We start from the raw sequence: 13,829 nt of genomic DNA on the forward strand, positions 1-13,829 counted from the left end.
CTGATTTAAGACATTCTAATGAGCTCCTTTTAACTCAATTATTTCTATAACAAATTTATCTCCAAATAAGGTCACATTGTGAATTATTGGAGGTAAGAACTCCAAAGTGCAAATTTTGGTGGGAACAAAATTCAGCTTATAATATATAGGTTTTATTACCAGATTCTAGTGCTTGTTAAAACTCACTTTGAACCAATATGCCCACCCACAAATTGCAATCCTCAAAATATAGTCCTTAAAGGAATGCAAGCACTGGGAACCACTGGCGTTTAGCCTCTCACTAGCAACACACTTCATTTCCCCTGTGTTTGCATAGCCCCAAATACCTGCTGCTCTGCCTCTGCTGGACAGTCCTGAAATAAATGTACAAGAAGCTTAGCTGCAGGTGAATACCAGGATCTACTGCCTTCCTGACTTTCTCTCTGGTTCCTTTGTTTTGTTCCCTTTGTTCATTCTCTTCTTGTCCAGATATTCACCCTTTGACCCTCTTTGCTAGTTCCTCCCTATTTTTTATTGCCCTGACTTACTTCATTTTCCTTTAATGTCAATCTTTTTTTTTTTTCAGATTCTCTTTAGGTGAAGGATGAGAACACTGTAATCAGAATCTGCGCCTGTTACTAGGTGATTTGAACTGCGTTCTGTTGGATTAACCTCAAAACTTCTGAAACGCAAGGATACCTGCCTGATACATCACTGAAAGGGGAGATTTTTTTTGTTTTAAAACAGAATTTGATTAAATTTCTTGGCTAAGAAGAAGCAAAGCTAGCTGCGTTTCACCAAGGAGTGGATTTGTGATTTGGCTTCACCATGGCTGTCTGCAGCACCTGTAACATCAGAGTGCTGGTGGTGATTGTGTGTGGGCTGCTGACGGTCATCATTTCGGGATTAACCATCTGGAGGACAGTGGTAAAGATCCGAGGAGGTAATGTGACTCTGTTACATTTAACTCAGAGAGACAGAAGGCATTGTACCTCTGTCCTTGATACCTGACATATCAGAGTGAAAAGTACTCTGTCTTTGCTGAGGCTGTCTACTAGGAGACCATCTATAAAATATAAGGGTAAATTGCTGGTTAAAAGGTGGCTATATGTATTATACAAATCTGTATGTATACATATGTGAATGTGAATAGGCAGAATGAACTTGCTTCTTGTTAATTTGTAACTCTTAACCACACTGACAGTGAACAATAATCATTCATAATTAAAATTATTCATAACATATTTAGGCATGTTTAGCTAAAAAATCTAAGAAAAGAAGTTATGGGCACCATTAACCTTTGAAAACTAGAATTTCATTTCATGAAGGAAGTTCAGAATTACGTCACTAGACAATATTATTACTAAGTAAAATGATCATTTGGTTTGCATGCAAAATTCCCACTTTTCTACTCAAAAATTAATATAATTTTTAAAACTTGCTTTTCTGATTACTCAACATGCATTTGTAAGTTCCCTGATATGTTCCAGAGCAGATGTGAAAAGGTGGGGGAAACAGTAGTGTTGATATTAAAGGAAAGTCCTAGGGAGTGTAAATAGAGGAAATAAAACCAGTAATAATCCGAATGCTGGTTTCTAGGGACAGTGGAGGTTCTCCATAAAGGCATTCGGTGTTGAGTGGGTGGAACACTCCTTTTTGAAAAAAAAAAAACACATAGAACATTTCTAATGAAACAGTGTAGGGGAAACTAATGTCAGTCAAAAAAGGCAACTAGGCTCACAGTCTGTCCTCTGAGCAAATAACTGCTATTGGTACACAGTGCATGGCTGAAAAAACCCGCTCATAGGGCAAAAGACATGAAATACACGGGCTGCTGACCCCAGAGAATACTATTGAAGAATACTATAATTAATAACATTTGGAAAACTACAATAAGAAATTATCAGAACAAAAACAATACAATTTAGACATGGGAAAAATATACCTTTGTTTGTTCATGCTTTGTAAAATAGTTTAATTCAGGACTTCAAAAACTAGGAACTTGGGATTTTTCTCTCTTCTAGGCTTGCTAAATTTATAAGACTTTATAGGACTTAAAGTGTATGTATTTGAGAAACCTTCTCTTCCTTATTACTTTTATGTACATGACATCTGCTTTTCAAGGGAAATGTGTGGTGGCTTTATTATTATACAACCATTAAAACAAGGAACAAAGTACAAAAACAACGTAAGGATATGGGCAGACTGGAGCATAGAAAATATGTAAAAATAAAAGGCTCAGTGGGAGTTACTGAAGATAAAAAGTTCATCTGTTTGAGCTTAAGGGCTAAGACTAAAGAATAAATAGGAAATGTTACATTTTGCAGAATAGAAGCATACTGGTTCCTCTGAAAAGACGAACTTTTCTCTTGCGCTGAAATGTTCAACTGGTTGTTTATATAAGGATATCTTCTAACTTTTGGGTAAATCTAGTAGAAAAAGAGAGTTATCACTATCATTTACAGAAACAATTACAAGACTGTTAATTGGCTGTTATTATTTGCCAAGTACAATTTTATTCAATATGTGTTTTAGTTAGTAAATTCTTCCCAGTCCACTTCACTCCTCACTGACTTCTTATAATCTTCTCTTCTTTCTAGTCCACCCCATCCCGTCCCCTCCATCACATTTCATTAAATTACTGAGTGTTCTTGTTTTGGCCCTATTAAATGGGTATAGAAAAAATTGCTTATAAATTTATCTTTTTATGGGGAGAAAAGCATGAGTATCTGTCAGAAACTGATGAAAACAATGTTATTCAGAAAAAAATAGGCAAATCAGAAGCAAAACAAGATAACTGACACAGATTTCAAAGCAAAACAACAGGAGAACTATGTAGCTACCATAATGTATTTTGTTTTCTTCTGAATAGTTGTCTATATCTTCGCACACAATGAATTCATACAAAAAAATAGTATTAAACTGATCAGAACAGAGTAGTGAAGGCATTACAGGCCTTCAAAACCAGACAATATGAAAATTAACAATGGCTGCCATAATGTCTCTTGTTCTCTTCAAAATAGCTGTCCATACCTTCATGTATGCTGAAATTGAACAGTACAAAACAGACTAAAACCATTCTGAACAAAGAGTAGAAGCATTACTGGATTTCACAGCATGACAATATGGAATCAGCAATGGATACCATGATGTCTGTTTTTATTCAAAGTAGCCGTTCATTTCATCACACATAATATGATCGATTCTCATAAACTGTTGAGGAGATATTCCAGGCATGTATAAGCCTCTCTACTTATACATATAAATTTTACTTAATTTCATTCCATTTTAAACTTATTTCATCAACACAACCAGAAGGCAGATGTTAAATCTCCCATTTTCTTTTTTCTTGGAAAAATGATGGCCTCTTTGGGAAAGACAGAAAAAATTTATATTTTCTAAGTAAATTTCAATACATTCTAATTATTTAACTACAGGCCAAGTATGAATATTACAAAATATGTGCTGTTTAGGGCTGCAATTTTTGTAAGACATACAATTTTAAAATTTTCTATATGTTCTAGATACTATACTAAAGCATCACATATCTTATTTCATTTACTCTCATTTAACCTTGAAAGCAGATATCAACTCAAGGTTTAGAAGGCATTTTTATGTTTAATAGCTAAAAAATATTAGGTCTGGACTTGAACCTTGATCATTCTGATTTTATTATCTGTGGTCTTAAGTCTCACACTATTTTGCCTTCCCCTAGAGGGAAGATAATGATAATCTATTATGAATTCATCTTTTTTTTAAAAGTAGCAATAGCTGCAAATCCTACTTCACAAAGATATTCAGAAAATAATGAAATCAGAGCAATATTTTGTTCTGTCACAGGCTCTTTAAGAAGACATATTATCTTTAAGTAAATAATCTATAATATTAACACAGTTTATAATATATAATTTAGTGAGTATGCTTTGAGTTTTGAGACTTCTTAGCTTTTCCATGGTGTTGATAGATTTTTGTTTGTGGAGTAACTGCCATAGCTTTGTCATTTTCTACTAAACTGTATAAAGTTTTCTCCAGCTTTTCAAAGGGATAGGCCATCTGTTTTAATCTCCTAGTTTAAAACACCAAAAAAGAAATCTCTAGAATGTCAGCGATCTTCTATCTAGTATAGACTTTTTCTATCCCTCTTTCCTCATTAGACCTTGTGTTACAAGGTCACAGTCTAAGGCCTTGGTATTAACAGTATTTCATGAGAGACACTGTCCGTTCAGGGTCGCTGACATCGTCTGTCATTTTCACATACCACTGAGAAAAACATTAAATATATTGAGCTTTCTCACCAAAGTACCACAGTGATATATTACCAAATATATGATGCTAGGCACAATATTTTCTATCCACTGGACCCTCAGACCATAACTTAAGTGAAATAAATAAGACACACACATAAACATCACATTGTCTCACTTGTGTGAGAAACAATGTATAAGTAAGAACCAAACTGTACAAGAGATATGGTGAAATGGGAAGATATAGGGAGGGTGGATAGAGAAAGGAAGGAGGGGAAAGAAAATGAGAAAAAAGATAAAATGGAAATGATGAAATGAGGAGTGGGGTTGAAGGGAGAGGACAAGAATGGGAGGGGAAAAAAGACAAATCAAAATATATTAGGCACAGGTAAAAATTCCCGATGATGAATGTGGCTGTTGTATACACCTGAACTGTACCAGTAAACAATTGAATTAAAAAAGACTTCCTATCCATTTAAAGTTTTGTTTGGCAAAGAAAAAATTTAAAGCTATTGATGAATTTTTGCAATTTCCAAAAGAAAGTCAAGGGAAACTTTTCTAAGATGTCAGTTTATGTGAGCATTCAGGATTTCCACATGAATGTCTGTCTCATTCTCTGATGACAAAGTTCTAATGTTTAAAGTCATCTTCTAAACACCCACATGAGTATCCAGGAGTTTCACATGAATGTTTCATTCTTTGATGACAAAATTCTTATGTTTAAAGTCATCTTCTTAGTGGAAATGTATCCTATCTTGTCTAAATGATCTTGTATCTATTCTTTATTACATTTAGTTTTGTTATTTTTTTTACTGCTGCTACTGAAATTTTTGTTTTACTATTTGTTTTCTCCCTACTTCTAGATAGATAGAGACATCCAAGTGTACAGGGCTTGACTGATTAACCTGTGTTTCCTATAACTAGAATAGGACTTATATTACAGTTGCCAAAACAGTCATTGATTAAATGAATGAATCATGAAAACCAGATATTGAACTTAGTCTTTTTAGGCTAGTATAATAACAGAAACTTATTTCTTTGGACCTTCTGAACAACACATATTTCTTTTTCAAGTTCTAAAGGCTGGGAGGCCTGAGATCAAGTCAGTGGCAGATCCAGTGTTGGCTAAACTGATGCAGAGAATGTGTCTTCTTGCAACATCTTTAAATAGTAAAGAGGAAGAATTCTGACCCCCACACATAAAGGGTACAAATTCCACTCACGAAGAATCTGGCATCGTGAACTAACCTTTTTATAGACCCACTTTCTAATCCCTTCACATTGGGAATTAGATTCCAACAGATCCTCAGATAAACACTGAGGATACCCAAATGTCCAGCCCATAGCATGAACAAAGAATTATCAAACAACTTTACTGAAAAATGGAATAGAATAGCTAATAAATTCTTGTGATTTACTTCAAGACAATAAAATAAATGAAATTTTGCTTTTTTAATTAGAGAGATCATTTCCATTTTCTTCCTGTGCTCTAAACTATGCAATGCATGAGCATATATGGAGGGCTCTTGACTAAAGTAGATTCTCTGCTTTTTTGTGGCCTCTTTCATTGAATCTGAGCTCCACAATCTTGAAGGGTGCTTTTGTGTTGGAGCAAATCTATATTTTGTCAGACCTGCATCCTTTACACATTGGACATTCTTTATAGAAAAACATCCACATTGTTTGATGTGTTTATAGAATAAAAAAACAAAACAAAACACGCGAGGTACTCTGCTTTGCTGCCTTCATGCTTCAAACAACAAGGGTTTGCAACACCAAAAGCAGTTTGGCTTTGGGTCCCATCACATAAGATAAAGAAAGTGAAACGCAAACCATTAAGCTTTCTTATATGTCTTTTCTTTGACATTTTCCATCTTGAGCCAGGCCTAATGTAAACATAGACAGATGATCAAAATCTTACTGGTTGGGGATATTTTCCCTAGCTTCCATTAACAGGAGCACATATAAACCTCAAAACATATTCAGAGTACTGTGATTCCTTATTTAACCATACTCTCTTTTTTTCCTGGTTCAGAACTTTTTCTGCTGTCATCCATCTGTTTGTCCTACCCCTCTCCAGATATTGTAGCCTTCCATGATCTACCTACTCATAATCTAATGAAAGACTTCAGCAGGCTGAAACAGTCCCAAGCCCCTAGGTCATATCATAGTAATTCTAGTGCAGTAAGAAATGTGCGTTATCAGGAAAGGACAAGGAGAGTAAATTGTTTCTCAGAAAGTAACCTGCACACAGACATTTGGATTTAAGTTTTATCAATTTCATATTTCCTCCTGAGACAAATTCATAGTAAATCTATGCCATTGCACTGTTTCTGGAGTACAGCTGAATTTAGATTTTAAAAAATCCAAACAAGTGGTTTCTGGATGGAGGAAACGGGGCTATCAGACAACTGTGGTATTCTTTGGTCTCAATCCTACTGTTAGTAATTTCTCTTTTGTTTCTTTACCATTCCTTTTCCTTGCTTCCTTATATATAAACTGCTAAATAAATAAATATACAATAGTTTTGGCTGGGATATAGAGTGCTTATGTAGCATGCACAAAGCCTTGGGTTTTATCCCAGCACCAAAATAAACTAAACTAAATTAGATTAGACTAGACTACACAACTAAATTAAACTACAATGATTTTCATGAGTGGGAAATAATTCTTTTTTGAAGAATAACTTTGTTCTGTAACACACCGAGGAGCATATATTACCTTAGCATTAGAATTAGTGATATTTAGTGTATAACCTGTTTTAAAATTCATTGTCTTAAACTAAGAGATGAGAAAATGGATTAGTGGATTATTCTAAAATCTCCAGATAGTATTTTTTACCTAAAATTCTAATTAGTACAATTAACTATCTGTACTTCATGAATCATGCTGTCAGATATCTTTAGAGAATATAGTGGTACAGTATGTACTTAAGAGAAGTGGGGGGAAGCTTTGGAACCAGACTGGCTTGGTTTAAAGCCTGGTATTTCTGGTTGCTACTGACTAACTCTGAACAATTAGTCAACATTTCTGTGCCTCAGTAATAGTAAGTCTGACCTCATAGAGCTACTTGGATTAAATGAGTTAACGTATTTAAAGGTTGAAAATTATATCCAATTTATTGGATAAATAATACATATGGGACACTGTTCTTTGTATCCAATAAATATGGGCTACTATTCTTTGATTCATGTATTTTAGATCATTCAGTATTTTTTTTTTACCACTCTCTGCTTAAGCCTCGGGTACCATTAATCTACATTTGACCTTTGTATTGATGCTTGGTTTATTAAACCAAAAGTCCACAGTAGGTTCAATTATTAAGTTCAATTGATTAATTCAAAACAAACAGAAAGAGTTCTAAGAATGCTTAGATCTTGCTGCATTTGCTTTTCCGTTCTTATATAGGAGAACATCTATTAAAATATCTAGTTTGTTGAAATATTAGCCAGGAGCAGACTGAGCAATTTTTTCTTTAAATAAAGACTATACATGTGAACGTCTTTTGGTTTTTTTAAAAATGTATTTTGTTAGATATTGTTCTCTCATTTAAGAGTTATCTTCCATCCAACTATCTTAAATTCCTGGTCAGAATGCCTGGACTTTATACTCTAAAAGACTGAGACAGAAACTAGAAAGGATCTAAAGATGTGATTTCTTTGACTAAAGAAAGATGATTTTATTTCTTTACTTACTTGAACTGCATTTTTCAAAAGAAACTTGTAACTGTGTCTAGAAGAATAAATTCATATTTTCCATTTGGAATCTTTAAGATTATTTTCTGCTACCTTCTCAAGCAATAGTAAATGTGTGTGCCATATATATTCAGCATTGTGTACTAAAAGTATTGAATCTAGAATATTTTTGGAAATATTAAAATCTAAAATGGTGTCTACAACTATCATTGTTTCACTATTACAAGAGAATATCATTAAAGATGTTCAGTGTATGGGTTTCCAAACAAAATTGAGTTAATGCTCATTTTGTTTGTGGTAAAGACCAGGACTATGAGGAAGGTGTAGCAGCACCAAATCAGTAGCAAGTAGGTTTGATTCCAGCACCTCGCTGGCTACCTATTAATTCCTACTTTGGCAAAAATCACCTAGCCTTATGTGAAGTGAGGATTTGTGTTCAATCCCTGGTATAAAAAAAGTTATTTTAGTATTTAGATCTCTATTCATTTCAACTTCAGTTAAGTACGTGGTGAGACACATGGGTCTAGTTTTAGTCTTTGGCATGTGGAAAGCCAGTTTTTCTGGCACCATTTATTAAAGAGACTGTCTTTCTTCCCATGAACATGTTTGGTTCCTTTGTCAAATATTAAAGTGACTGAGTGTGTTTGGAGCTGTGTCTCCATCTTCTATTCTGTTCCAGTGATCCTCAGCTCTGCTTTTTTTCCAGTACCATCCTGATTTTATCACAGTAGCTTTGTAGTATAATTTCAAGTCTGAGATTGTGATACCCCTGACTTGTCTTTGTTGCCTAGAATTACTGTTGCTATTCTAGGTCTTTGGTGGTTCCAAATAAATTTTAGGAGTGATTTCTCTAAATCCATGAAGTATGCTAATAGTATGGCCACTATCAAAAAGTCAACCAATAACAAATATTGGAGAGGTTATGAAAAAAAAGGAACACTTCTTCACAGTTGGTGCAACCACTGTGGATATAAGTGTAGAGATTCCTTAAAAAATTAGGATTAGAGGTCCCATTCTGCCATGTCCAACACAACTCTCAAAGTTCCCAGGGGAAAAGATGGAGAAATAAAAATGAGAATTCAGAACTCTGAGGTCAGGTGGAACCTTTTCTGGATGGGAAGAAAGGAACTGCTCAACTACTGCAGCATATTTACTTATACATTCAGCAGGTTTACACCATGTGACATTTCTTTGCCTAGCAACCTGTTTGCATGACAGCCTTTGGGTTCCTCGTATTCTCCAAGCTGAAGCATCTTGTTCACATGTCTCACCTTGGGCACTGTTTGTTCTCAGAATTGGCCTTACTCTACCTCCAAATGTGTGATTGGTCTCCAGATTCAGATGCTCCTAACACCATTCCACCCAGCTATTCCCCTTCTGGGTATATTCCCAGAAGAATTAAAAACTGCATACCACAGTGATATATGTGCATCCATGTTTATAGCAGCACCATTTGTAATAGCTAAATCTTGGGAACAGCCAAAATGTCCACCAACTGAGGAATAGGGAAAAAAAGATGTATATAATACAATGTATATAATATAATTATATATAGATTATATAATAGAATACTCAGGTATAAAGAAGGATAAAGTTGAGGCTTTTATAAGTAAATGGATGCAACTTGAGAGCATACTCATAAGTGAAATAAATCAGATCCATCTGTGTGAACATTGTATTGTTTCAGTAGTATGAGAAACTCAATGAATAAATAAGAACTAAAATGTACAATAGGTATTGTGGATTGGGAAGAAACTATTTAAAAGAAAATACAAACTGCTATGGGGAAAGAGGTCAGGAAGAAAGGGAAAAAGAAAAAGTGCATACACAAGAGAGTTCAGATAGTTATACAGCTAGTTTCTCTTTAGATCATTGAAAAGAAAGGTTTGTGTTAATATTGTTTGGACAAGATATCATGCTTATCTCTTTTACTCTCAATAACTATTATGAAAACAACAATATTCAACATATTCATTGTTGTAATTGTCCTAGTAACCTGTTTTGAAATTGTTTCATTGTTACTTTTATCTTTTTTTCTCTTTAAAATAAAAAAATAAAGCTGAGAAATGTGAAATATAGATTAGGAAATTTGAAATATCTAAACAGGGATTATATATTCCAGAAAAGAATAAACAATATGGTGGAGCAATATTTGAGCAAATAAATACTGAGGATTTTCTTCGATTTTAGAATGACTGAATCCCAAGCAAGGAAGTGAAAACCGAATCACATCATTATACAATAGTAGAATATCAAATACACATTTATAAAACTATACTTTAAATTCCATAAAAAAGTAACTATTAGACCCAAAAACACTCACTAGAAGAAACAAGTTCTAGAAAACAGTGAACTATCTTCAAAATTCTGTCAATTCAGAATTCCATACTTTACCAAACTAATGAGAGTAAGGAAAAAGTAAAAATATTTCAGATGAACATTGGAAAATTGGTCACTTATAGAGTGTATCTGAAGATAATCATTAAATCACATATATCATGAATCAAGGAAGTTCAATCCAAAAAAAAATACAATACAGAGTGATGACAACAACAACACAGGAAGCTCTTTGCTATATGTAAACATGCATAGATTTTTTTCCCTGTGGTTTAAAAGGCTAAGATTAAAATACGAAACATAAGTAGATTAAACTCAATCATTGAAGGAAATATCCCCATGTTAGATCGTATGGAACAACAAAATGTGGCTGATACATTTAATGACATTTTTAAGTGAGAAAGAGAAATGATGATAAATCCCACTCCAGGCAAATACTAACCAAACCAAAATAAAACTAAGCAATAGTAATATCAGAAAACACACATTAAAGCTAAAAGTGTATTGAAGAGCAAGACTTTTACTATTCAATGATGTGAAATAACACAACTGAAAGGCCCCCTTATCTGACAACTGTATACATCAAATAATACAAGTTAAAGCACATTTAAAGTAAATCTGTATATATGCCAAATTTTACAAATAAATATGAAAATGCAAAGACAGTGTAGTTCCAATAACCTTCCATGAGATCAAGTAGAGAAAATTAAAAATCATAAATTTGATAAGCACATGGAGTGAATGTATATATTAGCATCACCACAATAAATTAAGAATGTATACAGTTTTCAGAAAAAGTTTCAGTAAATAATAAAGAACCAGTGTTCTATAGATTATGCTATGTGATGAAATTAAAAGATAAAGCATAAAATAACCAAGAAAATATCTTATTGTAGCTAAGTTGTTTCTTCAAAAAAGAAATCAAGTGAGAATTACCAAGTATTTAAACAGCAATGAGAACATATTACAGCTAAAAATATAGTTAGTATGACCCTTACAGGTTTAGGTATACATTAAGCTACATAGGTTGAAAATTGGTGATGTAAGCATCTAACTTTAGAAGTTAAACAAGCAAATTCTAAGCAACTATATTTAGCATAATAAAGAATATAAACAAATTAATGAAATAGAAATTAAGAAACAGAGTGAAGATCAACTAAAACAGTAACTTTTTTGAAAAGATGAATTTATGTAGAAATCTCTGGCTACATTCATCAAGACAAAAAGGCGTAACTAAGCAATATGCACAAAAAGAAAAGGGATATCATAAAACGAAGTAGAATTTAAACAAAACTATAAGTAAATACAATGGAAAACTTTATAATATAAAGGCTTAGGTCATATGAAAATTTTCTGAACAAATATAAATGACTGAAATTTATTCAAAAAATAAGGCAAAAATGAGTAAAACTATGAACACTAAAATAATTGAATTAATAGTTTTTAAAAAGATTGTATACAAATGCTAAACTTGGGTTATTTTTGATATGACAATAGTATAAAGTATGATGGGAAGATAAATAATAATAATATTAGGAAAACTGTTAATGACATTGCTATCTTGTGCATTTTCTTCTATCATGGATTGTGCCCTTGAAATTACACCTAAAAACTGGGATGGGAATGTCTGAGGTCACCTAGACTTTCTTCTGTTATCCTCTAGAAGTTTTATAATTTTACATTTTACATTAGGTCTACGACTCAGTTTGAGATAATTTTTCTTCGTGAAGATAGAAATCTGTTGTATGTGGATGTCTAGCAATATTTGTTGAAAAGTCTAACCTTTGTCCCCTGAAGTATACGTGCTCATTTGTCAAAGATCAGTTGGTTATACTTGTGTGAGCAAAAGTATACTTAATTATACTCTCTCTTCTTTTCCATTGATTTGTGAATAATGATAGCCATGAAATGGTATTTTTCAGTGGTTTCTCTGACAACTAAAATGATAAGCATTTTCATTTGCGTGCTTTCAATCCATAATGTGTTTCTTTGTGAAATGATGGTATCTGTTCACATCATTTGCTTATTTAAAAAGCATGATATTTGTATTCTTCATATTAATTATGTTCTTTAAATTATACAATTAGATTTATAATTCTAATTTACATTTCTAGATACAATTCTTTTGTCTGATACATGGGTGGAAAGTATTTTCTCTGTGGCTTTTGTTTTTATTTATTTATTTTTTTACTTTCTTATGCCTTTTGGTGAGCAGCAGTTTTTCAATACAATTTATAAAAGCTTATTTTTTGTTTAGGGCTTTTTATGCCTTAAAAAAAATCTTTGTCCCAAAGTTGAAAGAATGTTTTTCTTTCTATTCTCTTTGGCTAGATTCGTAGTTTCAGTTTTTGTTTTTAGGTCTGTTTCTCCTATAGTCCATCTTGAACTGAAGACAATATGTTTACTGAGTTTGCCCAACACTATTTGTGAAAAACTTGCCTTTTTCAGTTGAATTATCTTGGCAATATTTTTTTTAAATCAACTGATCCTATATGTTTTATCTATTTTAAACCTTTTATTCAATTGCACAGATATATTTGCTTATAAACACCTTAACAACTTTGGACCTTCAATCCATGTATGATATGTATCTCCTTTAGTATAAATATTAAAATTGCTCTCAATAGTGAGATCTGCTTATAACTAATATGTAGAAGTAAATTTGATTTTTATAACATACAATCTTGCTAAATTCACTTATTAATTCTAGTAACGTTTTGAGATCCCTAGGAATTTTCCATATATCTAATGATTGACAACAAAAGATAGCTCTATTTTTTTCTTAGCTCTCAGCACTTATTTTCCCTGCTTTTTGAACTGGTTGACATCTCCAATGCAATGTAGGTGAATCTCACATTATATTGAAAAGAAGTTAAGCCACTGAAGATATGCTCTTGAAAGAGATAATGGGACCCCCTACATTTTCCTTTCTCTTTTTGTTTCCTGAGTGCCATGAGTGAGTCTGGGCCAAGCTGTTTACTGTGAACTTTGAAATCATGAGCCAAAATAAACCTTCCCTCATTAGAAAGTGATTATTTTAGGTATTTTGCCACAGAGATAGAAAGCTGACACAAAAAGATTTAGGGAGTCTTTCCTTTTATCTATTTTCTGGAATAGTTTGTGTAAGATTGATATTACTTCATTTTTAATTCACCAGTAAAACCATCTGAGCTTATAGGTCATGTTCTTACATTTTGTTATTATCTTTGAGTTTCAACAGTGTGAATGTAATGCGCCTAACTATAGTTTTTACTTGTATTTATTGAACTTGTGATTTCTTGTGCTTCTTGGATCTATAAGCTAAAATCCTTAACCAAATTTAAGGAATTTTAATCACTACTTCTTTAGATATCTTATCTCCCCTATTTTTTCTTTGCTCATCTCTAAGACTCCAACCGCATATTGGTTAACTTGGTTAAAATTGTCTGTAGGTCCCTGAATCTGTTCATTTTTAGAAGTCTTCTCTCTCTATGTTTAAAGTCAATTTATGCATAGACTTTGATCCTTCTTTGTCTGTCTATTCTGAGACATCATTTCAATTTTCAGTTCTGGATTCCTCAGTTTCCTGTCACAC

The 13,829-nt window shown here is 32.9% G+C and overlaps 1 protein-coding gene across 2 annotated transcripts in view; it reads left to right on the forward strand.

The window, feature by feature from the left end:
- The first annotated feature begins 558 nt into the window (after positions 1–558).
- Adgrg7 (adhesion G protein-coupled receptor G7) overlaps positions 559–13,829 on the forward strand; it is a 77,983-nt gene continuing 64,712 nt past the window's right edge. Inside the window, exons 1-2 of one of the 2 annotated variants that reach the window (XM_063224839.1) lie at positions 559–922; positions 10,331–10,336. In XM_063224839.1, coding sequence (XP_063080909.1) covers positions 808–922; positions 10,331–10,336 — 121 coding nt within the window. In that variant the 5' untranslated portion in view covers positions 559–807. The remainder of the gene's footprint in view (positions 923–10,330; positions 10,337–13,829) is intronic. The other variant, XM_063224838.1, reaches the window with a different exon arrangement.

Source organism: Cavia porcellus, unplaced genomic scaffold (genome assembly GCF_034190915.1).
Source record: "Cavia porcellus strain 051 isolate PalLab524CR breed Dunkin Hartley unplaced genomic scaffold, mCavPor4.1 scaffold_15, whole genome shotgun sequence".
NCBI lineage: Eukaryota > Metazoa > Chordata > Mammalia > Rodentia > Caviidae > Cavia > Cavia porcellus.